Source organism: Lampris incognitus, chromosome 3 (genome assembly GCF_029633865.1).
Source record: "Lampris incognitus isolate fLamInc1 chromosome 3, fLamInc1.hap2, whole genome shotgun sequence".
Classification (NCBI taxonomy): domain Eukaryota; kingdom Metazoa; phylum Chordata; class Actinopteri; order Lampriformes; family Lampridae; genus Lampris; species Lampris incognitus.
Genome location: NC_079213.1, coordinates 4,710,361 through 4,735,286, shown reverse-complemented (window position 1 = coordinate 4,735,286; position 24,926 = coordinate 4,710,361). Strand labels below are relative to the sequence as shown.

General features: G+C 48.7%; 1 protein-coding gene across 1 annotated transcript in view; it reads right to left on the bottom strand.

Moving 5' to 3' along the window:
* tm7sf3 (transmembrane 7 superfamily member 3) overlaps positions 1–22,959 on the bottom strand; it is a 29,564-nt gene extending 6,605 nt beyond the window's left edge. Inside the window, exons 1-8 of the mRNA XM_056277696.1 lie at positions 22,751–22,959; positions 18,591–18,745; positions 13,340–13,490; positions 10,734–10,854; positions 7,362–7,533; positions 4,633–4,810; positions 3,817–3,903; positions 1,343–1,423 (exon numbers count right to left, since the gene is read on the bottom strand). Coding sequence (XP_056133671.1) covers positions 1,343–1,423; positions 3,817–3,903; positions 4,633–4,810; positions 7,362–7,533; positions 10,734–10,854; positions 13,340–13,490; positions 18,591–18,745; positions 22,751–22,835 — 1,030 coding nt within the window. The 5' untranslated portion in view covers positions 22,836–22,959. The remainder of the gene's footprint in view (positions 1–1,342; positions 1,424–3,816; positions 3,904–4,632; positions 4,811–7,361; positions 7,534–10,733; positions 10,855–13,339; positions 13,491–18,590; positions 18,746–22,750) is intronic.
* Positions 22,960–24,926: the final 1,967 nt, after the last annotated feature.

Below are 24,926 nucleotides of genomic sequence, written 5' to 3'. Positions count from 1 at the left end.
GGCGATCCCCATGTTGGTAGGCAACGGAATAGACCGCCACGCTAGCCGAACGCCATCAGGGAAACTAAACAGATGCAGGCCAAAAGAATGGCACAACACAGGACAGCTTACATGGCAGGCCAGGACTCCACAGTCTACACCATCGACAGACCAGTGACCACTCCTTCAAGGATGAGGATGTGCACATCCTTGATAGGGAGGAACGCTGGTTTGAACGGGGAGTCAAAAGAGGCCATCTATGTGAAGAGGGAACGACCATCCCTGAACCGAGGGGTGGGGGGGCAGGAGTACATCTGTCACCATCTTACAATGCTGTGACTGCAAACATTCCCAAATCCTCTGTGAATAGTACACATGGCCATTGTAACTCTAGTTAATGGTCACACCCAAATTTGCATATGTAACTGGTCATTGGTTTCAGTCGTTATGCAGCTGTATAGTTGTGAAGGGTGGGACACCTGCAGTCAGCTGAGACTGAAGAGGTCACTTAGATGATGATGATGAAACGTTTCTCTCAATAAATGTTGTGTCCAGATGACCTGATTCAACCTTCTGTGATTTCACCACTACGCTAAGCCCAGCCAAATCTGATAAAATTCCACCTCGCATTTTGTTCTTTTCCTCGGTCAACAGGGCTCACATGATTTACACACACACACACACACACACACACACACACACACACACACACACACACGGGTAATTCCCTCTCGTGGGAGCAATTTCATCTGCCAGATGATTTGTAAAACATTTCACAGGCAAACAAATAATGAATAACCGCTCTGTAAGCCCACATTTCTGATTTGGTAGAGACCGGCATCCGAGACAAACCTGAGACGAGGCGAACCCGATTCCCTCCCTCTCCGTTTTACAAGCCCTGACTGCAGTACAGGCAAAAGGCCCTTCCACGTCGCCACGTCTCATTTAGATTCTTGAATTCGTGTTGGCACACTGCTGCAGCACCCCGGGGTTAAGGAGGGGGGGTTGAGCATCTCGCTTGAGGGTACTTAGACAGGTATGACTTCACAGGGCGGAAAACCATCACTTGGGCGACAACAAGTCTCGTTTCTTTCTGCCTGCCTGTGGGTCACCAGTCAATCAGACCTGGGCTCCATCCGCTCAGACCGTTCTGACTCCCGATCCTCAAATTGTGTTTTTATGCAGAAACCCGATTCGGTGCACGAGGCCATTTGACCGCAGCAGCGGGAAGAAGCGATGTAATAACGACTGCCGACAAATCCACGTTGTGCATTTCCATCTCTCCAAACTCCCTCCAAGAGTTTATGCAATTATGCAAAAGATCAAAAATTTTAAAAAAAACAAAACACAAGACGCGACTTACTGTTGTAGCTCAGGTCTGTGGTCCTGGTGATGAGGACGAAGAAGAAGAAAGCTGAAAAGCTGAAGCCCATGCAGAACAACTCTACGAGAAAGAGAGAGATCAAAAAAGAATATTTACTGTTTTAATAATCACACAGTGCCCCCCCCCTTTTCTCTCCCCAATTGTACCCGGCCAACTACCCCACTCTCCCGAGCCGTCCCGGTCTCTGCTCCACCCCTTCTGCCGATCCGGGGAGGGCTGCAGACTACCACATGCCTCCACCCATACATGTGGAGTCACCAGCCGCTTCTTTTCACCTGACAGTGAGGAGTTTCACCAGGGACGTAGTGCGTGGGAGGATCACGCTATTCCCCCCTGAACAGGCGCCCCGACCGACCACAGGAGGCGCCAATGCAGCGACCAGGACACATACCCACATCCGGCTTCCCGCCTGCAGACACGGCCAGTTGTGTCTGTAGGGACGCCCGAACAAGCCAGAGGTAACACGGGGATTTGAACGGGCGATCCCCATGTTGGTAGGCAACGGAGTAGACCGCCACGCTCACCGGACGCCCAATAATTCAGTTTTTAATTAATTCCGGTTATGTTCAGACACTTGAGTGTTGCGGCTAAAATGCTTTGCCAGTAAAACAAAACTGTCTCCCAGTTCAGCGGGGCGGAGACAACATGAATTCATCTTAATTTCAGCTGCACTTTGATGCTTTGGAAATATCTTGAATCTAGTATTCACGTCAATAAAGCACACTGAGGGCGTCCAGGTAGCGTAGCGGTCTATTCCGTTACCTATGAACACGGGCGTCGCTGGTTCAAATCCCTGCGTTACCTCCAGCTTGGTCAGGCGTCCCTACCCGTGTCTGCGGGTAGGAAGCCGGATGTGGGTATGTGTCCTGGTCACTGCACTAGCGCCTCCTCTAGTCAGTCGGGGCGCCTGTTCGGGGGGGGGAATAGCGTGATCCTCCCACGTGCTACGTCCCCCTGGTGAATATCCTCACTGTCAGGTGAAAAGAAGCGGCTGGTGACTCCACATGTATGGGAGGAGGCGTGTGGTAGTCTGCAGCCCTCCCCGGATCAGCAGAGGGGGTGGAGCAGCGACCGGGACGCCTCAGAAGAGTGGGGTAACTGGCCAAGTACAATTGGGGAGAAAAGGGGGGGGGCAAATAAATAAATAAAGCATACCAAAAGTACTGATACTTTTTTCATTTCACAAGAAAAACGTCAAACAAACACACACACACACACACACACACACACACACACACACACACACACACACACACAACAGAGATGGGAAAAAAGGGGGAGACAGAATAAGATGATGGAGACAGAATAAGATGATGGAGACAGATCGATCCACAGAGAAAGAGAAACAGCAGTTAAACTCGTTTCACTTTGTCCTCCGTCCACCTCGCCACACTACATAAACACATCTAATGCCCCCGATGACCGAATCTGCCCCTGTGACAGATGCTGCTGCCTGTGTCGGAGTTCCCGATTCAAAACACCGCTCCTCGGGCCGGACAGGAATGTCGTACCACGTCCCGCTCTGAAACGAAACACAGCGGAGACGGTTATGAAACCGGCGCTGGATGTGAGACGGTGCCGCGGCCCAGTCATGGGCTCAGCGTGGTCACATGCAGGCGGTGTCACGTGAGAGTCAGACCACCGCTGCAAAGCAGGAACTACCGAAACCGCCGTCTCATGTCTCTTACAAGATGTGGAAGATAAAGCTTCATTAACGCCGCGGGGGGAAGCGGAATTACGCAGCAGATGTGAAGAACAGGGCAAGTACCAACAACGACGTTAACCACACCTGTCAGCTACACCTGGTGTTATGTGGGAAAGGATACCCTCCAAAAATAATGTTCTCTCTCTCTCTCTCTCTCTCTCTCTCTCTCTCTGAGTAATGAACAGGAAAAAAAAACAAACAGAGGTCTGAAGGGCAGCAACGATAATCAAAAACATGCCCTAAAATGAGATATTGACAAAGAAAATAATCTCCGACTTGGGACATATTTGTTTTAGAATATTCACACACTAAAAAACATCCACCTCCAGACCACTTTCTCATGCCAACAGACGGAGCCGGATTCGTTTCCTTCAGTCCCTTCCTGGTCCCCATCACAGAGTGGCGGTCTACTCACATGACCCCTGACCCAGATCATGTTTACTACGACCCCACCTCCACCTCCACCCTGACCGGGAGGTAACTGCTCCCCAGCTGTACGTACATTCCTGGTGATGTGTGTTTGTGGATGGGAACTGGTTATGGGAAGTGCGCTGCACGAAGAGCCGCTTCTCATCATTCAGACGTCAGTACAGAGAGGCACCCGCGAGCCCGGCCCGCTCCCCATAACGCAGACTCGAGAGAGAAGAGGATGCTGCAAGGAGGCACCTGAAACAACTTCTTTTGGGAAACTTTAAAAGACATGTCGGATGGACGGACACACACACACAGACACACACACACAACTCACCACATTTGAAAAAGCGGTGACCAAAGAAACAGACAAAGAGTCCGGCCAGGCCAGCGATGGTGAAAAACACCTTGGTGGAGACTTTACCTGAAATCAAACGAGACAAGAAAGACAAGCAAGTGAAGAAACAAACCCAAACATGCGACGGTAGGCAAACAGAAGCTAAACATTGCCCCCCCCCCGCCCTTTTTCTCCCCAATTGTATCCAGCCAATTACCCCACTCTTCCGAGTCATCCCGATCGCTGCTCTGCCCATCCGGGGAGGGCTGCAGACTACCACACGCCTCCTCCCATACATGTGGAGTCACCAGCCGCTTCTTTTCACCTGACAGTGAGGAGTTTCACCAGGAGGACGTAGCACGGGGGAGGATCACGCTATTCCCCCCGGTTTCCCCTCCCCCCCTGAACAGGTGCCCCAACTGACCAGAGGAGGCACTAGTGTAGCGACCAGGACACATACCCACATCCAGCTTCCCACCTACAGACACGGCCAATTGTGTCTGTAGGGACGCCCGACCAAGCCGGAGGTAACACGGGGATTCGAACTGGCGAGGTCCGTGTTAGTATTGGTAGGCAACGGAATAGACCGCCACGCTACCCGGATGCCCACCACTTCCCTTTCTTTACTTTGACCGTCACTCACTTCCTTGTCCTGTGGGTCGCCTTGGAGTGACTCTCACACTCACATGTACCGGAGGGCACACACGCCAACAAACACACAACCCTCCCCAGCACGTGAGATAAACGACCCCCGTGTTCTCATGTCATCCACCCCCGTCATCCACCCGAGTCTCTCTCTTTCCCACGGCAGCTCACCTATAGTCTGACAGCCGTCCATGGTGGAGTTGAAGCTGCAGGCGTAGGTGTGGACGGGGATGTAGGAGGCCGAGGTGTTTGACAGCGGGTCCCAGACGATGACGGAGTAAATCACACCCTGACCCGGGATGGAGCTGAACACCGCCACGGTCCTGTCCTTCGACGACAGGGTTGTGACCTGGGCAGAAAACGTGCGAATGAGGGAAAGGGGGGAGTGATGGTGGTGGGGGACACATTGCCGGTGAACTCGTTTATCTATCGCCGAACTTAAATCCGGGGGTTTTTACTGGGATCACCTTCGGTGTGAAAACGGTTCGAAATCAGAGATCAGTTCTGGGGAGACAACATCTCCGAGGCACTGGCCCGGCCTCTTTCTGCAGTCGCGTCGGTGTCAAAGTGCCCCGAGCTTTTACAGGTTTGACGTGTTGGCGTTTGCCACGTTAGGTTAAACACGCAACCGGTGCAAAAGTGCACATCAGAGCTCTGCTGGCGAAGGGAGAGAAAACGGCTCCGCCTCTTTATGATCTGTGTTTTGAGTTGTAGCTGCTCTTCCAAACGAAACGAGAAGCCCTTAAAACCGCGGTTTTCAACCACGCGTCAGGGCAAGCCATTTGTCTGCAGGACTTGCGTCCAACCCAGCACGCCATCAGCTAGCGCCACCGGCTCCCCGTGCCGACCAGGCAAACCAGAAGCCGTAGCGCCGGGTTACAAAGCAAACCCGCATACACAGGTTGTCCAGTTACTGCCGTAGAAACTAGACCTTCAGGGACATCAGGAACCAGTGACATTTATCTGTCGCTTCATTTCATGCACGCAATCCAAAAACTACAAGAACACATATATCCACACTAGAATAAAAACTACAAAAGCACACATCCACACTACAAGAACACATATATCCACACTAGAATAAAAACTACAAAAGCACACATCCACACTACAAGAACACATATATCCACACTAGAATAAAAACTACAAAAGCACACATCCACACTACAAGAACACATATATCCACACTCCAATAAAAACTACAAAAGCACACATCCACACTATAAGAACACATATATCCACACTACAATAAAAACTACAAAAAAACACATCCACTACAAGAACACATATATCCACACTACAATAAAAACTACAAAAACACACATCCACACTACAAGAACACATATATCCACACTACAATAAAAACTACAAAAGCACACATCCACACTACAATAAAAACTACAAAAACACACATCCACACTACAAGAACACATATATCCACACTGCAATAAAAACTACAAAAACACACATCCACACTATAAGAACACATATATCCACACTACAATAAAAACTACAAAAAAACACATCCACACTATAAGAACACATATATCCACACTCCAATAAAAACTACAAAAAAACACAGCCACACTATAAGAACACATATATCCACACTACAATAAAAACTACAAAAACACACATCCACACCACAAGAACACATATATCCACACTACAATAAAAACTACAAAAACACACATCCACACCACAAGAACACATATATCCACACTACAATAAAAACTACAAAAGCACACATCCACACTATAAGAACACATATAACCACACTACAATAAAATCTAAAAAAACACACATCCACACTATAAGAACACATATATCCACACTACAATAAAAACTACAAAAACACACATCCACACTACAAGAACACATATCCACACTACAATAAAAACTACAAAAACACACATCCACACTATAAGAACATATATATCCACACTAGAATAAAAACTACAAAAACACACATCCACACTACAAGAACAAATATATCCACACTGCAATAAAAACTACAAAAACACACATCCACACTATAACACATATATCCACACTCCAATAAAAACTACAAAAACACACATCCACACTACAAGAAAACATCTATCCAAACTAAAAAAACCACACAAAAAAAAAACACTACAAAAACACATATATCCAACATACAATAAATAAATAAATAAATTTGCACTGTCCAAGAGAGCGAACGCCAGGATGACTGTCGGAACTGCCGGTCTGCATGAGCTAGCAGTTAGCTTAGCCTGCCCCGCTTCCGCGTCCTGTCAGACCGCCCTCGGTGTTTCCTCCTCGGGTGCGGCTCCAGGCAGGGCCGTGGTCCCTGGGCCCACAGGACGCAGCAGACCAAGCCCTCCCAGCCGATCCAGCCATCAAATGAAGGCAAACTTAGACACAGACGTGGACAAAGACGCTGCATGGACGGTACTGGGTGAGGCCGCCGCAAACGTGAATTTGCGCCGCCATCTTCCCACACCGGAAGCGGACATTAACCTCGTCCTGGCTCTGCTTCCCGGTGAGTAGCCGGAGGTCAACAAGGTCTTCAGAGGTCAATACCTTTCACAAAGATCAAAACCTTGCTCCCTAACTGTATTCTGCCAGCTATATGTACGGCAGAGCTGCACATCGCCATGCCAACCAGTGCAGCATCCCAATCTCAGCAGCCCACATTCAGTTACTCAACTCTGAGGCGAAACTATTTCAGACATTTAAAACTATGTTAGGCTCAGTTTTTGCTAATACTGGAAGTGAATCCCAGGTGTTCGCATGGTGACCGGTACAAAACACACACCAACACACACTTGCTCATGTTTCACCTGGAAGACTTGAGGGCACAAAGGTTACAAATCATGACACCACACAAGAAACACTCCGTCCACTCAACCCACCCTCCTGCCTCTCCGACTCATGCCCTGGACGTTGGCCACGGCCTGAACGCTGCTGAAGAGGCTCCGCTCCGTCAGGTCGTTCTCTGGGAGGAAGTACTGGTAAATGTGGTATTCCAGTCGCCACCGCGTGTTGGATCCTGTGGAAACGTCACAAGCCGGTGGAGCTTCTCCCCTGGGAGGAGACAGACAGAATCGAACCCGTGGTTAGGGGACGGTCTTCCCTAGCACAGGACCAACCTGCTACATTTGTGTCGAAAGTCACATTTTATCACCGTGTTAATAAACTTCACAGCTCCAAGTCACAGAAAGGGGAATCAGTTCATCTGGACACAACGTTTACTGAGAGAGAACCGTTTCATCATCATCGAAGTGACCTCTTCAGTCTCACCTGACTGCAGGTACCCCACCCTTATAAACAACGCAGTGGCATAACCACCCAAACCAACGATCAGTTTCATATGCAAACAGGCGTGACCAAACTTAACAGCTCTTCAGCGCTCCGTTACGAGAGGACGTTCCGCACTCAGAGACACAGGAGACGGGCCGGATAAGCCGTTTTTGTTGTTGACTCCCGACTTAATATTCGAGGTCCTCGGAGAACCTTACAGCGAGCCCAACAAACTGATATCGACTGAGGGTGTTTGAAAATGGAAAATGTCGGCAAATGTGTTGCGTTGTCCACTACCTTTCCGTTTGACCTTGTTGGTCTTGTGCGCTCTGATTTTCGGTTGTTATTCACATCGCTGGAGGATAGAGGTCAGGGTTAAAGTAGAATAAGAAGCTTTTAAGCATATCATTAGACCCAAGTAGGACACACTTGTACCACTCCTGCTCAGGGTACAGAGGAACTCAACGCAACAGCAGCTGTTGTATTGCTTTTAGTTTTAATTTGACTGTGCTCAGCATCCTATAAAGGAAACAAAGTACTGAACACACACATCTGACGGGGCTGTCCCCCATGGCACGTAGACCGAGTGCTGATCTAGAAACCAGGCTTGCTGTGTGTCAGAGCAGGTACGCTGGCAGGGTAATCAGCTGCTCTCGCCAGATGAGTTTGGGAACATCTGAGGTAAAGCGCCTCCCTTTCGTAATAATGCATCACACCTGTCAACCCTCAGGAGGTGCGTTCCTGCGAGTTGTTAGTGATGTTCTGGGAATTCAGTGGGAGCCAAAGATATCGACCGATGCCCACACAATATGATATCTAATAAATTTGTTTCTTTATGTGTAAGAGATCCCTGCTGGTCTAGAAGAACTATTCATCCCAAATCCAAGTCATCCATCCATTATCCAAGCCGCTTATTCGAATTCGGGTCGCGGGGAGGCCGGATCCTATCCCAGCAGTCATTGGGCGGCAGGCGGGCCGACACCCTGGACAGGCCGCCAGGCCATCACAGAGCCGACACATTCACACCTAGGGACAACTTAGTACGGCCGAGTCACCTGACCTGCATGTCTTTGGACTGTGGGAGGAAACCGGAGCCCCCGGAGGAAACCCACGCGGACACGGGGAGAACATGCAAACTCCACACAGACGACGACCCGGGACGACCCCCAAGGTTGGACTACCCCGGGGTTCGAACCCAGGACCTTCTTGCTGCTAAATGGCTAAAGGCTAATTCTAAATGGCTGAACGTTTTAGACCAGTGGTTCTCAATCAGGTCCTCAGGGACCACCAGTGTCGCCGGTTTTGCAGTTCATCACATTCACCAGTTGTTTCAGTTACTTCAGCCTCCAACCAGAAAGGCTTTACTCCTGTTTTAAATTCTGCTTTGCTCTTAAAACTCTGGTTTACTCTTAAATCCAAGTCAAACCATCAGAATTCATTTGCAAAATGGTCCTTTAGGAGTTAACTAAGGATACAATGATATCCCTTTTTCACCACTGATACTGATTTCAAGTATGAATCTTTAAGTATTGGCTGATACCAAGTATTAATCCGATCCATTACTTTTACTGAACAGTGCAGATGCAATTTAATGTCAATGGGCAAAATAACTGAAACAGAATCAGTTTTTGTTTGTTCCACCAATAAAAAAATACAGGCCTCCATGTACAAACACATGAAGTGAATCAAGCTATTTCGCTTTTATTTATGACGTTTTACAGAGGTCACAAATAACGAGGTCATAAATAAGAATCAGAGTGATATGAGATGGCTTTTCGTATCGGCTTTCAGTCTTGTTTACAATTTGTAAAAACGATACTCAGTTTTCTCCTGGTATCGGTGCATTCCTTGAGGAAAACCCAGGCAAAACATGCAAACTGAGGGCAGTGAGCGCGGCGAGGCAGCAGTGCTAAAAAAATGTCCTGAAATAGACAACCCGGTTATCTGGTCAACCCGCAAGAGCCTCGAACACAGAACTCATCTAGGACGATCTGAAACAATGGAGGTTAAACAGCAGCAAAACGGGTTGGTAAAGGGTCACTCGGACGCCATTTTACACATCAACGATTTCATTGTTTGTCAGGGTTCAAGAATTCTTTGTTAAATGGCCTTTACCCCCCCCCCCCCTTACAGACATTCCAGAGAAAATGAAGAGAGGATTACCCAGCCTCCGCAGAGGAAGAATAAAAAAGAGCTGATAAATGTGTATGAGAGACAGAGAGAGAGATGGAGAGAATGAGGGAGAGAGAGAGAGGAGAGAGCGCGTTAGCAACAGCAAGAGAGAGGAGAGAGAGCAAGAGGAGGGAGAGAGAAAGAGAGGCGACAGCGAGCAAGAGAGAGAGATGGAGATAGCAAGAGAGAGGAGTGCAAGAGAGAGAGGAGAGAGGGAGAGAGGAGAGAGAGAGAAAGAACAAGAGAGGAGAGAGCAAGAGGAGAGAGAGAGAAGAGAGGAGAGAGAAAGAACAACAGAGAAGAGAGAGCAAGAGGAGAGCGTGAGAGAGGAGAGAGGGAGAGAGACAGCAAGAGAGAGAGAGAGGAGAGAGGGAGAGAGACAGCAAGAGAGAGAGAGAGGAGAGAGGGAGAGAGACAGCAAGAGAGAGAGAGAGAGGAGAGAGGGACAGGGAGAGGAGAGAGAGAGCAAGAGAGGGAAATTAAAGAAAAATATTGACTTGCTGAGTGAGAAAGAGAAACAGAGGCAGAAAGAGATAAACAGCACCAGAGAGACAGGAAGGAAGACAGCAACAGAGTGAATCAGAGCGATATGAGATAAATTAAAAGCAAAAAAAAAAAAAAAAAGGAAATAAAAAAAAAAGGTTGAAACTCTACCACATTGCAGTGCAGTTCTTTTGCTGTTGTGTGGGTTTCACTAAATTCTGGACTAGAGGAAGCAGTGAAAGGAGAAGTGACTCATACACGATAAGGGAGTTGACTGATTAGCTTCACTATGTGGAACACCAACGGCCCACCCACCCGTCTGCCGTTACCTTGCATAACCGATGTTCGCCGGGGCGAACTGTATGGTGGTCTCGTAGAGGTTGTAGCGCAGGTAGATGTTGGGGTCGACGTCAAGCTGAAGCTCCATGTTACAGGCTCCGGGGACAGGATCTGGAGGGGTTTAATACACATTTTAATGCAACACATCAGGGTCGTGGTCTCTCAGTGGGTTTGCCAAAACAGCCTAAAAACTTGGCTAGCAAACAAAACTGACTCGGGTTTGTGGTGAGGAAGATTTCATGCTGAAATTTTAACCCAGCAGCAACGATAAGGAGATATTAAAAAGTGTTTGTTTTGTCCTGTGCCACAGCAGGAACCGAAAGCAACCAGTTTTCGGGGCTATTTCAACAGAGAAGGAAGCAGTATCAGCAACCGTTGTAGGAAGGCACCGCTTGAGTGTCGCTGGTGTTGAAATGATCATGAATGGGGAATCGGTGCACCAGGGACCCGTCTTATGACCTCCACCAAGGAGGTCCCGCCCGCATTTGCCAGTAAACTCTGGACTCTCAGAGAAAGGCCGGGTGGTGTGGGATGTTGCTGGGGGGAACTGCTCAGCCCTGGCAGAGCTTTTCACTCTTGCTGTGAAACAGTTTGCAGCCCCATTAAGTTAAGCTGGCATCACATGCTACGTTTAGCGCCCTCGCTACGGCGCCCGGCTGAACGATCAGCACAGCCGACAACCCGTATCGAATAAAAACTCAGCCAAGCCTTTCCAAATGTGCTTCCACTCAGCCCAAACGGAGTCAAATCAGTCCGAGGGCCATCTGCCCCACACCTGTTTTGACTTCAGAGCAACCCAACGTGTGGTTTTCCACGATGCTCCTGGAACCAAAGGGACCAGTGAACCATTTCAGGGCAAATAGGCTAAAAAATATTGCATAAAGATGGAAAACAAGGTGACTGATTTATCTTGTAACGTGTAAATACACAAACAGACAACGTATGAAAACACTGCCTTTTTACAACCGTTTAAGTGACACTTTTACTTTTTTCTAATCTAATTTACTGCAATACATTTCTATTCACATGGCCCCATCGTCGACACCTGGTCTGAGATGACTACCCAGCAAACACCTCTCTATCCCTTTTTAAAGATTATTTCTTGGGCATTTTTACCTGTCTTAGACCGTGGCAGTGGGGAGTCAGACAGGAAATGAGGGAGCGAGAGAGAGGGGTATGACACGCAATAAAGGTCGCCAGCTGGCAACGGCAGTGTTGCGACGGTTTGGCATTGTGGTATGTGGTGTAGCCATGCGGCAATGGAGGCGCCCCCGTAGACATGTCTTAGCGTCTCTGTCCTGCCCCGACAGGAAGTGACACGTAGGAAACAGAAGAGCTGACACTTCAAATCTACTGTTATATTTTGTGATACGGATGTTTTTAGGCCACTAATCCGACTCATTTAATATAGAATCAGGAATCAGGAATGTTTTGTCATTTCAGTCCATGCACCAGCACACATGAAATGAAATGAAATATGGTTTCCCCCAGCCCACAGCAGCGCAACACAAAGACGCCAGGATGACTTTCGGACTGCCGGTCTGCATGGGCTAGCAGTTAGCTTAGCCTGCCCCGTTTCCGCATCCTGTCAGACCGCCCTCGGTGTTTCCTCCTCGGGTGCAGCTCCAGGCAGGGCCGTGGTCTCTGGGCCCACCGAACACAGCAGACCAGGCTCCCCCAGCCAGACACCTTCGACACACACCTCCCCACACTCCACACGATGACACCAAAAACACAGTCAACGCTAGGCGAGGCCACCGCCAGACCGCCCTCGGTGTTATCGGAACTGCCGGTCTGCATGAGCTAGCAGTTAGCTTAGCCTGCCCCGCTTCCGCGTCCTATCAGAGTATCTGCCGATACTGATTCCCAATCCCATATTTACATTTCCGTGCTGGTACAGCTGCACAGTGCACACTTGGAATACACTGAAGTTAGTAAAACCAATCTAATTTAGGCAAGCTGTATGCCTGGCTATTTAACAGCTCTGCATAAAGATAAAAATAGCATCACAATTGTCTGTTAATGGCTTTCCTCTATCAGTTTAACAAAATAACGACCCACAACCCAGCCTGCTTGAGCCTGTAGGTTCTTTAAAGCTAATCCCTTCACATTTCATATGATAACACCTACCTTAAATATGATCCACCGCCGCATTTCACAAAGTGTGTTAGGTGACATGGAACACTTAGTTAGTCAAGTTTTAAGTGTTTGGTAAATATTAGCTTCCTGTTGGGGCACTTGAAGTCTGGCAGTACACTGATTTGGCAACGTGTGCAGAGCAGACATTAAGTCGTAAATCTCCTTGGATTAATCCAATAATGGCCGTGACAATGACGACCCTTTGAACCCTCGATATGACTTATTTTGAAAAGTGACGATTTGTTGGCCAACAGCTTACACAACCTTCTCTGTTCAGTCTCATTCCTCCCCACTGGCTTTCCTGCTCTCTGTCTCCATAAACTAAAAACACTACAGAGGAGCAAATCACTCATTCCCCTTAAATACACAGAATTATATGTAAATTAATATGTACTTAAAGTATAGGTTGCGAGGGTTTACATAGGGTTTGAACTATGACCTTTGCAGGAGGCCTTACCTGTGCTGGTGTAGGGGAGGATGACTCCTGTGCCCTCCATGTGGCCCCCATTCCGTGACAGCAGGAAGAGGGAGACGGCGGTCTGGCTGGGCGTCAGCGGCAAGAGGAGCCCTGAATCCACCGCAGTCTGAGATAGACCCAACCCCAGAGCCTGAGCAAAACAGGAAGCACAGATGTTACCTATTTATTTCCTCCAATCTTCATCTGATTCGATTTTGATTAAGAGAACAGCATCTAGATAAATTCAGACAAACAATTTAAAGTTAAAAACCACTAAATAAAATCCCATATAACCTCAACTAAATCACGTCGTCACATGAGAAAACAAAATGGCAGGTAGTCCGATCGAAGCTTGCTCAGACAACAACCACCAAGACACGCTGTTAGCAAACCTTCTAAGCTGCAATCCTGAAGACTGACATTCTGACTGAACTTACTAACACCCATATGGGGATACTGGCTGAATGCATTTGTGTTTGACCACTTGTGTGAGGCTCGATGCTGCACACGCTTAAGATAAAAGCCATTTTCCATGCTTGATCTTATGGAGAAGCTTAGAACCCCATATCCCCTGCAGGTCAAAAGAAATATCTTTGTTTGTATGCGAGTACAGCAGTTTCTGCTTCCGGTGTGGGAAGATGGCGGCGCAAATTCACGTTTGCAGCGGCCTCACCCAGTACCAATGTGGGAAGATGGCGGCGCGAACTTAGGTTTGCGGCGGCCTCACCCGGTACCGTCCATGCAGTGTCTTTGTCCACGTCTAAGTTTGTCTTCATTTGATGGCTGGGAGAGCTTGGTCTACTGCGTCCTGTGGGCCCAGGGACCACGGCCCTGCACGGAGCCGCGCCCGAAGAGGAAACACAGAGGGTGGTCTGACAGGACGCGGAAGCGGGGCAATTTAAGCTAACTACTAGCCCATGCAGACCGGCAGTTACGATAACAACAAGGGTGGTCTGGCGGCGGCCTTGCCTGGCGTTGACTTGTGTTTCTGATGTCATCGTGTGGAGTGCGGGGAGGTGTGTTGAAGGTGTCTGGCTGGGAGAGCTGGCGTTGGCTCGGCTGAGGGAGCCTGGTCTGCTGCATCCGGTGGGCCCAGGGACCACAGCCCTGCCTGGAGCTGCACCCGAAGAGGAAACACAGAGGGCGGTTTGACAGGACGCAGAAGCAGGGCAGGCTAAACTAACTGCTAGCCCATGCAGACTGGCAGTTCCGACAGTAATCCTGGCTGGCGTTCGTTCCCTTGGACAGTGATTTTTTTTGTTTAGTTTAGATATATGTGTGTACTTGGATATGTGTACTTGGATATGTGTTTTTGTCTTTGTGTTGCACTGTTGTGGGGTGGGGGAAACGATATTTCTTGAAGTGACAAAGTGCTCCTGATTCCTGGTGGAGAAGCTCAGAACCCCATATCCCCTGCGAGTATCTGTTTGGGAAAGGTGAAGACATTTCTGATGACCCTGACTCCAACCAACGTCTGTACTCTGTCTCTCTCTCATGCAAAGGTTATCACACGTGTGCGCAATGTGAAGTATCAAAGTCTGAATTATCAATGAATAACAAAATGGACAGCATTCCACAGGGAATTACCTTCCTGAGGTATCTGGTTAAAAACAAACTTGCACTTCTCATTAGCATGTTTTTATATGGGGAAATAAATAAATAAATCATGCGATGGGGATGGTTTAAAAAAAAAATCAGTTTGAGAAACCTAACAAAATTTGGAATCTATGCCAAAATCTCCCTGGACCAGCGTGCCCTTTGGACACATTTGGACAACATTTAATACCGTGTTTGCTAAGTGGTAACGTGTGTACATTAACAAGACAAGTGTACAACTCTGAAAAACAGATCCATGCTTAGATCAACAACGACACAGGACCTGATACAACAATCTCTGGTCTCATATTTGCAATATCAGATAAACAAAGCAGACAAACTCTGAAAAACCCTGAAAAATGCTGATTTTAAGGGAAACCGCGGCCTGTTTCCAGGTATGTTCAGCGTGCAAATGACATTTTGTCAGAGACAGTCAGCACAGACACATCCTCACCAAGTACAGGCTCACTGACCACAGTCGGGCCAGGGAAAAGGGCAGACACACAACATCTTGGCTGCCAAAAGAGCAAAGAATATGTGGTCACTGTACGGCAGGTGAGGTGGAGACAGAGATGCACTTCCTGCTAAATTGTGAGAAATTCCAGAACATAAGAGAAAAACACCAGGAGAACTTTGAAAACCAGATTCCACATGTTCTACTCCCGGATGAGAAAGAACAATGGCCACTTATTTTAGGAGAGGGTCAAAGGTCACAGCTTGGAGTACAATATGTGTCAGAATGCCAAATCCTAAGGGTCAGTGAGTGACCAACACACTGTCAGTTACTGTCAGTTGCTGTTCAAGTGCTGTTCTATGTTTCTGCCACTTCTATCTATTCCTTTTTCCTTTTTGCTGTTTTTTTGTGTGTGTTTGGTTCTGTTGACCTGTTTTGTTTTGTCAACATTGTAATTAATGCAGTCATGCCAATAAAGTATCACTGAACTGAATGAATGGAGAGAGACAGCGAGAGAGAGAGAAAGAAACAGGAGACACGGACAGAGAAAGATAGAAAGAGAGAGCGACAGAAAGAGACAGAGAGACAAAGACAGAAATAGAGAGACAGAAAGAAATAGAGAGACAGAGTGAGACAGAGAAAGAGAAATAGAGAGAGAGAGAGCAAGACAGAAACGGAGAGACAGACAGACAGAAACAGAGAGAGAGAAACAGAGAGCGAGAGACCGAGAGAGAAACACAGAGAGAGAGACAGAAACAGAGAGCGAAAGACAGAGAGACAGACACAGAGATAGACAAAGAGAGAGAGACAGAGACGGAGAGAAAGACAGATGGACAGAAACAGAGAGAGACAGAAAGACAGAGAGAGAGAAATCTTGTAGTCTGCTGAGTTTTCAAAGGAAAAATAAAATAAAGGCAAAGAAGCGAGAGATAAAAAATGAAAGTAGACCAACTTGTCTGATGTTTGTTCACACTGAAGACACACACACACACACACACACACACACACACACACACCAGTAAAACGACATATCTTCCTCTTTGAAAATCTGCTTTCCCCCAGACTCTCTCACAAATCAGATTTTTAAAAAATAACAACAGTAAAGCCACACATGTATATTATATGTGTGTGTGTGTGTGTGTGTGTGTGCTTAACTTATTATTATTATTCCTTCTTTCCTTCTGTCTCCTCTCTCGTTCTATTACTTTCTCCATCTCTGCCCTTTCTCAGTCTCACTCACTCAGTCTCTCTTTTCCAATGTAATTTGTGTTGTTTTTGTGCCATGTTCCTAACTTGATTTTCCACATCATCGGTGCCTCCATCAGAAGCCACGGTGGTGGTGGTGGTGGTGGAGGTGGTGGTGTGGGGGGGGTACCGCCCCAACACCACGTCCAGCTCACCGCTTCCTCTCCTCTTTTTCCTCAAAGTGCTTCTGTCATCTGCACAAATGTGCTACACTAAACTACTTGCAACTCTGTATGGGTCTGGACTCGGCCGTCCCTTCAGCCCCAAGACGTCTGTATGGGTCTGCACCCGGCCGTCCCTTCAGACCCGAGACATCTGTACTGGGTCTGGACCCGACCGTCACTTCAGCCCCAAGACATCTGTATGGGTCTGCACCCAGCTGTCCCTTCAGACCCAAGACGTCTGTATGGGTCTGGACCCGGCCGTCCCTTCAGACCCGAGACGTCTGTACTGGGTCTGGACCCAACCGTCACTTCAGCCCCAAGACGTCTGTTTGGTTCTGGACCCAGCTGTCCCTTCAGCCCCGAGACGTCTGTATGGGTCTGGACTCGGCCGTCCCTTCAGCCCCGAGACGTCTGTATGGGTCTGGACTCGGCCGTCCCTTCAGCCCCGAGACGTCTGTATGGGTCTGCACCCGGCCGTCCCTTCAGACCCGAGACGTCTGTATGGGTCTGGACTCGGCCGTCCCTTCAGCCCCGAGACGTCTGTATGGGTCTGGACTCGGCCGTCCCTTCAGCCCCGAGACGTCTGTATGGGTCTGCACCCCGCCGTCCCTTCAGCCCCGAGACGTCTCTTTGGTTCTGGACCCAGCCGTCCCTTCAGCCCCAAGACGTCTGTATGGGTCTGGACTCGGCCGTCCCTTCAGCCCCGAGACGTCTGTATGGGTCTGGACTCGGCCGTCCCTTCAGTCCCGAGACATCTGTATGGGTCTGGACTCGGCCGTCCCTTCAGCCCCGAGACGTCTGTTTGGTTCTGGACCCAGCTGTCCCTTCAGACCCGAGACGTCTGTATGGGTCTGCACCCCGCCGTCCCTCCAGCCCCGAGACGTCTGTATGGTTCTGGACCCAGCCGTCCCTTCAAACCCGAGACGTTTGTATGGGTCTGGACTCGGCCGTCCCTTCAGTCCCGGGATGTCTGTATGGGTCTGGACTCGGCCGTCCCTTCAGCCCCGAGACGTCTGTTTGGTTCTGGACCCAGCTGTCCCTTCAGACCCGAGACGTCTGTATGGGTCTGCACCCCGCCGTCCCTCCAGCCCCGAGACGTCTGTATGGTTCTGGACCCAGCCGTCCCTTCAAACCCGAGACGTCTGTATGGGTCTGGACCCAACTGTCCCTTCAGCCCCGAGACATCTGTATGGGTCTGGACCCGGCCGTCCCTTCAGACCCGAGATGTCTGGGATGAAGGCCAGGACAGCCCCCCCCCCAAAGGTTACCCTTGCCCCGTCTGCCACCCATGAAACCGACTTCCTCTTCAGAGTTTAGAGGATGACCATGACCACACACACACACACACACACAGCCTCTTTTGTTAATAGGCAATACAACACATCCCATCTACACACTAATCACATTTACAATTCTCTGTAAACAAGTTGTGTTACACTGATGTACATGTGCGTCTCCTAAACAATACCTTGTGATTCATCCTGTAAAATGAACATATAAGATTAAACTCTAGGGGCGTCCGGGTAGCGTGGCGGTTGCCTACCAACACAAGGATCGCCAGTTCGAATCCCCGTGTTACCTCCAGCTTGGTTGGCCGTCCCTACAGGGGGTAATCGGTCGGATACAACTGGGGAGAAAAAATTCAAAACTTTACCGCTGCCAGCCTTCAACCTTACATCCTAGTAACGACTTGGCCGGTGTTGATGCCGCGGTCATGCCAGGAGACCCCCGCTGTACAGTATCCCCCCCCTCCTCCCCCAACGTAAAGAAAAGATGGCTGACAGTATCTTACCCCGGTGTATGATATTGTGGTGTTTCGGTTCTGCGTGTGAAACTGCAGCGTGATGAAGGCCACCTCCGGCGGTATGCGGGAGACCACCGCCTGGACCGTCTCGTTCTGGGATAAGCTCACGTTCTGAAATGTTCCCAGCATGAACACCACCCGATCTACCAGAGAGAGCGAGAAAGAGAATTTAGATGACCACCACACAAACAAACACACACACACACACACAGCCTCCATCATTAATCTCTATCCAGCAATAAAAATGAATTTCCCTTGTGGACAATAAACTACATCCATCTATCTATCTTTCCATCTATCCATCCATCTAGGATAAAGAGCCAATCCTATCCTATCTACACACTAATCAGATTCACAATTTTCTGTAAATAATATTAGTGTCATGTTGACATAGATGGGTATCTCCTGTGTGTGTGTGTGTGTGTGTTGGAGAGACAAAGAGAATGTGCCATACTGTGTCAAAGTGTTTGTGTGTGCGTGTGAGAGAGTGTGTGTTAGAGAGACAGACAGAGAGACAATATGATCATATCTCAGTTATTTAGCAGTAAGGGTGGGTGAGTGGGCGGGGGGGGATTGACAAACAGCATAGTATCGCGATTTTTTGTGTGGCAATATTGTATCGATACACAGACGCCAAGAATCGATATTTTATCTCTTGACATTGGGCAGCAGGTGGGGGAGGAGACACCCTGGACAGGCTGCCAGGCCATCACAGGGTCTCCACAGACACACACACACACACACTCACACCTAGGGACAACTTAGTACGGCCGAGTCACCTGACCTACATGTCTTTGGACTGTGGGAGGAAACCGGAGCCCCCGGAGGAAACCCACACAGACACGGGGAGAACATGCAAACTCCACACGGAGGACGACCCGGGACGACCCTCAAGGTTGGACTACCCCGGGGTTCGAACCCAGGACTTTTTTGCTGTGAGGCGACCACGCTAACCACTGCACCGCCATGAAAACGTATCAGATAAAACAGATGTTGACTAAGTTTTCCTTTGGGGACATAATTTGCCGTTTAAAAAAGGCAATAGATATGTGTCACATTACTCAGCATATGGCAAAATGTTTAAAATCGCGATACTATCATACCATAACTTCACTGTGGTGATAATACCACATCGTGGCTCGTGGGGCATCCGGTGATTCTCATCCTATTTAGCAGTTGTGATTATCCAGACTGAGAGGAACTTCGGTTATGGCACTGTGGCTCTGACCTCCCCACCACTGGTTCCTGTCAACACGGTGACTTGGTCTGATGAAAAGCTAATTCAGCCACTGCGCTCAATCTGACCCACTCTGAATAAACCACATCGACTAAACGCATCGGATGTGAATGTGTATCGCTTACTTGGCACCACTGACATGCTGCTAGTCCCACGCCAACCAGTGCCCCTTTTCCACTACATGGTACCGGCTCTACTCGACCCGACTTTTTTCGTTCGCCATTACTGGAAAGTACCAGCATTTTGGTGACGGTTACCACTTTTCTGGTACCACCTTTGTCGAGGTTCCAAAAAAAAAACTGGAGCGGGTACCAAAATCAATGCAGACCAGCTACACTGAGGTTACGGTGATGGAAAACGACACTCTGCAAGTCGAGTCGAGCCGGTACCATGTAGTGGAAAAGGGGCATTTGTGACCCAAATCCCGATCTATACGCCAATTAAGGAGCTTATATGAAAGCTTGATGAGCAAATGGACTGTGTGCAGTACACTGGGGTAGCTGTTCTCGATGCAGCACTCTCTCACGTGGCACGCAGACGCAGTGCAAGGCACAGGTTTTTTCACCGCAGATCCGAGAGACGTTAATGACCTTTAAAACAGGCTGGCTCTGTGGAAAGCATGGGCCATCTCATCTTGGCGCCGCTCCATTTCAGGAACAGAAAAGACAGATAAACTGGAAGTAATAACCATCCTAAGAAGCGACAGTCCTCACCGACCGACGCAGAATCGCGGCGACACTGCATTAGTTTTGGTCAACCAGGGTAAACATACTTGCATACAGCATGCTGTGGGACAAACGTCGCCTCATCTGGGATGACAGTCACGTGACAAAACATACTGGCTGTGGAACTGTCCAAGCAGACTTTCAAATCAGTACTAAAAAAATACAAAGGAAATACTACAAAATAAGAGCCAGTTACCTCATACTGAATAAACGAATTGACAACTGAATACGAATATAAAGACTGCTAATAGTAACCGGTGCACAACGTTAAGCCGAATTACTTTGTTGAAGTTGCCTTGCCCCCGCAAAATAGCTTGTACCTTATTTTCGACTGAAACTGCAAAGTCACCCCATCAACTGAACCATGTGCTCGCAACATGACTCGTCCCCCGGTGATCTTAGCTACCCCCTACCCGGGGCTAACTCATCTGATCTGCAAGGTAATGCATTATTAGTCTCTGGAGTGCAACGATCAGGAACTGTGTATGGAGGACCTATTTGGTCACAATTAAAAGTAGAAGTCCAAAAAAGAAAAATCGAAGGAGAGAAAATGAAATGGATGCATTGTTTTACTCCACTACCAGAAATAACTGGGCCATAATTAAATGTCAATGAGAAAAAAAAGGACATCGAAAAAGCATATTTAAAATGTAAAATTTGGACTTCTACTTTTTGTTGCGGCCGAGTAAATCCTCCATAAAACGAAAGGGAACCGTACACACTTTTTGCCCTCATGTGTTTTCTCAGGTCCTAATTCCTCTGCACGTGCTGGTTCACCAGTTTCTAGGTCAGGCTCCAGATCCCACGTGAATGGAAGAAATATGTTTGAATGTGTGTGTGTGTGTGTGTGCTGAGAAGGGTAGGTGCATCTGAAACTAGACACAAATAGGATAACAGTTTATTTAGTTTGAGCAGAATTAGTTTTTTTCTTTTCTTCAGAGGACCCCTTTCAGGACCACTGTCTCATCAATAACTGCTCTTATTAAACGGTTCTGAAAAACAAGAACTGCTTCGTCCAGACGCTTCATTTCTTCCAACAAGTCGCCGAAACTAAATATCAGTAGGGTGAAGTGTAGTATTCCCACTATGTAATCACATATTACTATATTGTCCATCATGCTTCCCTCCTGGGTTCTAGGAACATCTGGTCCGGTTTTCCACACCCTATGCTGAGACAGGCAACTTCACCTTGTTACAGGTCTGCACAACAGAACCCAGCCGAACCCCAAAGACCGGCGTAAAGCATCGTTCCCGTTATAAGGACCACGATGACTTATCTATCTACTAACACCATCCTCTCTCTGCTCGTCTGCACGCCAGAGCCCACGACCCGGTCCGGGACTACAGCTGTGATTTAACAGGGAGGATGAGGAGGAGTTTGGCCGTTTTGATTCCAGTTTTTCAGCATAAACTGTTCGGGGCAGATTTTGTCGTTTTAAAATGGAAAAGCTGCTTTTTGTTTAATCGATCACATGGAAAAAGCTGGAGGAAGACGATGAAGAAGATGAAGTAGATTAAGTAGAAGTAGAAGAAGAAGAAGATGAAGTAGAAGAAGATGAAGTAGAAGAAGTAGAAGAAGATGAAGTAGAAGTAGAAGAAGATAAAGTAGAAGTAGATGAAGTAGAAGAAGATGAAGTAGAAGAAGATGAAGTAGAAGAGGAAGATGAAGTAGAAGAAGAAGATGAAGTAGAAGAGGAAGAAGATGAAGTAGAAGTAGAAGAGGAAGAAGTAGAAGAAGATGAAGTAGAAGTAGAAGAGGAAGAAGTAGAAGAAGATGAAGTAGAAGTAGAAGAGGAAGAAGTAGAAGAAGATGAAGTAGAAGAAGATGTAGAAGAAAAAGAAGAAGACGATCACATTGACATCATGCCATCTGCTTTCAGGCCCATCTTTCGACATTCGTGGAGACAAGTCAACACATCTGGCAAAAACCACTGCATACAAAAACAACAGCCCTCACGAGCTGCACAGTTTATCTTGCGTAAAATACAACTCGTGATTTGTTCGGCTAAACGCCGAGCCGAGCCGAGCCTCCCCCCCGCAGCACCGGTTCCTCGCCGCACGCCTGGCGCACAAACAGTTTCTCGGACAAAGGCAGTGATTTATAACGGTATTTCCAGGTGGCCCCGCTACACGTAAGAGACATGACGGGTGGCTGACTTTCAGCGCAGGCTTCCGTAATAACTTACTTTGCTCCTGTGCGCGGACTTGACGCGCCAACACGACCGGGAGCAGGAGCCAAACCCAGGCAGGCACCTCCCTCCGCTCCCTCATCGCTGAAGCGTCCGTCTCGCTCGTTCGCGTAAGCTCATGGGTGACGCCGAACCCGCGGCACCGAGGAACGGACGAGTGCCATGGTTCTCCGTCTCGGCGGAGTAAATGGACCCCAGTGTGGACGGACGGTCCCTCCCCCTTCGTCTGCCGACGGAGGCGGCGCCCGCCGCGCAACCGCAGTGGGCTCATTATGTCGTCACTTTGTAGTGCGAAATCAGCCGCAAGATGGCGGACGGGTTTGCGCGCCGCGCGCGCGCGCACTAAATTTTCCCGGTTGAAGAAAACCACACCTTCCCAAATTAGATCAGCGACTCAGATTGCTCTTTTATGCCAAGTTCCCGCTCACGCCACAGGCCTTTCAAAGTCGTCAGAGCGCAGTACTGTTCACACTGCACAACTTGCTGCCTTGTGTTCGGGAATCTTCAAGTCATCATGGCAAGCCCTTTTGTAAACTACTGTAAACGGTTATTTTCTTGCCCGGTGCGGGATTCGATACGGGTGTACTGCACCACAAGGCGACATCACTAACCGCTCGGCTAAAGGATCAGACCCGTTAGCTAGGGGCTAACGTGTCTTGTTAGTAGTACACTACTAATAGGGGCTAGGGGCTAACGTGTCTTATTAGGAGCTAACGGGCCTGACCCTTTAGCCGAGCGGTTAGTGATGTCACCTTGTGGTACAGTACACTCCGTATCGAATCCCGCACCAGGCAAGAAAATAACCGGTTACACTTTTAGCAATTGCTGGCTAGACGAGCATACACAACAGTGGGTGCATACACAACAGTTGTGTGTGCTTATGCACCGAATAGCAGTTTGGAGTATCCGGCCTTCTTGGAGTGACTGGGTGGTGTCCTGGATAGGGCTCTGCCTCGGGACTCCATAGTTCTGCTGGGGGACTTCAACACTCACATGGGCAACGACGGAGAAACCTGGAGGGGTGTGATTGGGAGGAACGGCCTCCCTGATCTGAACTCGAGCCGTGCCTTGTTGTTGGTCTTCTGTGCCAGTCATGGATTGGCAATAACAAACACCATGTTCGAACATAAGGTAGTTCATAAGTGTACTTAGTACCAGAACACCTTAAGCCGAAGGTCGATGATAGCCTTTGTGGTCGTGTCATCAGATCTGGACTCTCAGGTGAACAGAGGAGCAGAGCTGTCAACTGATCACCACCTGGTGGTGAGTTGGATCAGATGGTGGGGACGGCTGCTGGACAGACCTGGCAAACCCAAACGTGTAGTGAGGGTGAACTGGGAATGTCTGGTGGAGACCCCTGTCCGTGAGGTCTTCAACTCCCACCTCCGGAAGAAGTTCTCGTGTATCCCGAGGGAGGCTGGGGACATGGAGTCTGAGTGGGCCATGTTCAAAGCCTCTATTGTAGATGCGGCAGGCAGGGGCTGTGGTCATAAGCTCATTGGTGCCTGTCGAGGTGGCAACCTAAGAACCCGTTGGTGGACACCAGTGGTGACGGAGGCCGTCAGGCTGAAGAAGGAGGCCTTTCGGACATGGTTGGCCCAGGGGTCTCCTGAAGCAGCAGACAGGTACCGGGAGGCCAGAAGGGCTGCAAACTTCGGCGGTCGTGGAAGCAAAAACTTGGGTGTGGGAGGACAATAGCAGGTCTATGGAGGAGGACTTCCGGTTGGTCTCAAGGAAATTCTGGCAAACCATCTGGCGACTCAGGGAGGGGAAGCATGGCTTGACTCAGGCTGTGTTCAGCCGGGGAGGGGAACTGTAGACCCGGGCTGGGAATGTTGTCGAGTAGTGGAAAGAACACTTTGAGGAGCTCCTGAACCCGACTAACACATCTTCAGTGGAGGAGGTAGAGTCTGAAGACTCAGGGGAAGCCCCACCCATATCCCTGGCAGAGGTCCCTGAGGTAGTTAAGAAACTCCTTGATGGCAAGGCGCCGGGTGTGGATAAGATTTGCCCTGAGATGCTGAAGGCTTTGGACATTGTTGGGCTGTCTTGGTTGACATGCCTTTGCAGTGTCGCGTGGAGGTCGGGGATGACAGTAACTGTGGTATGGCAGACTGGCGTGTGGTTCAAATATTTAAAAAAGGGGACCGGGAGGGTGTGCTCAAATTATCGG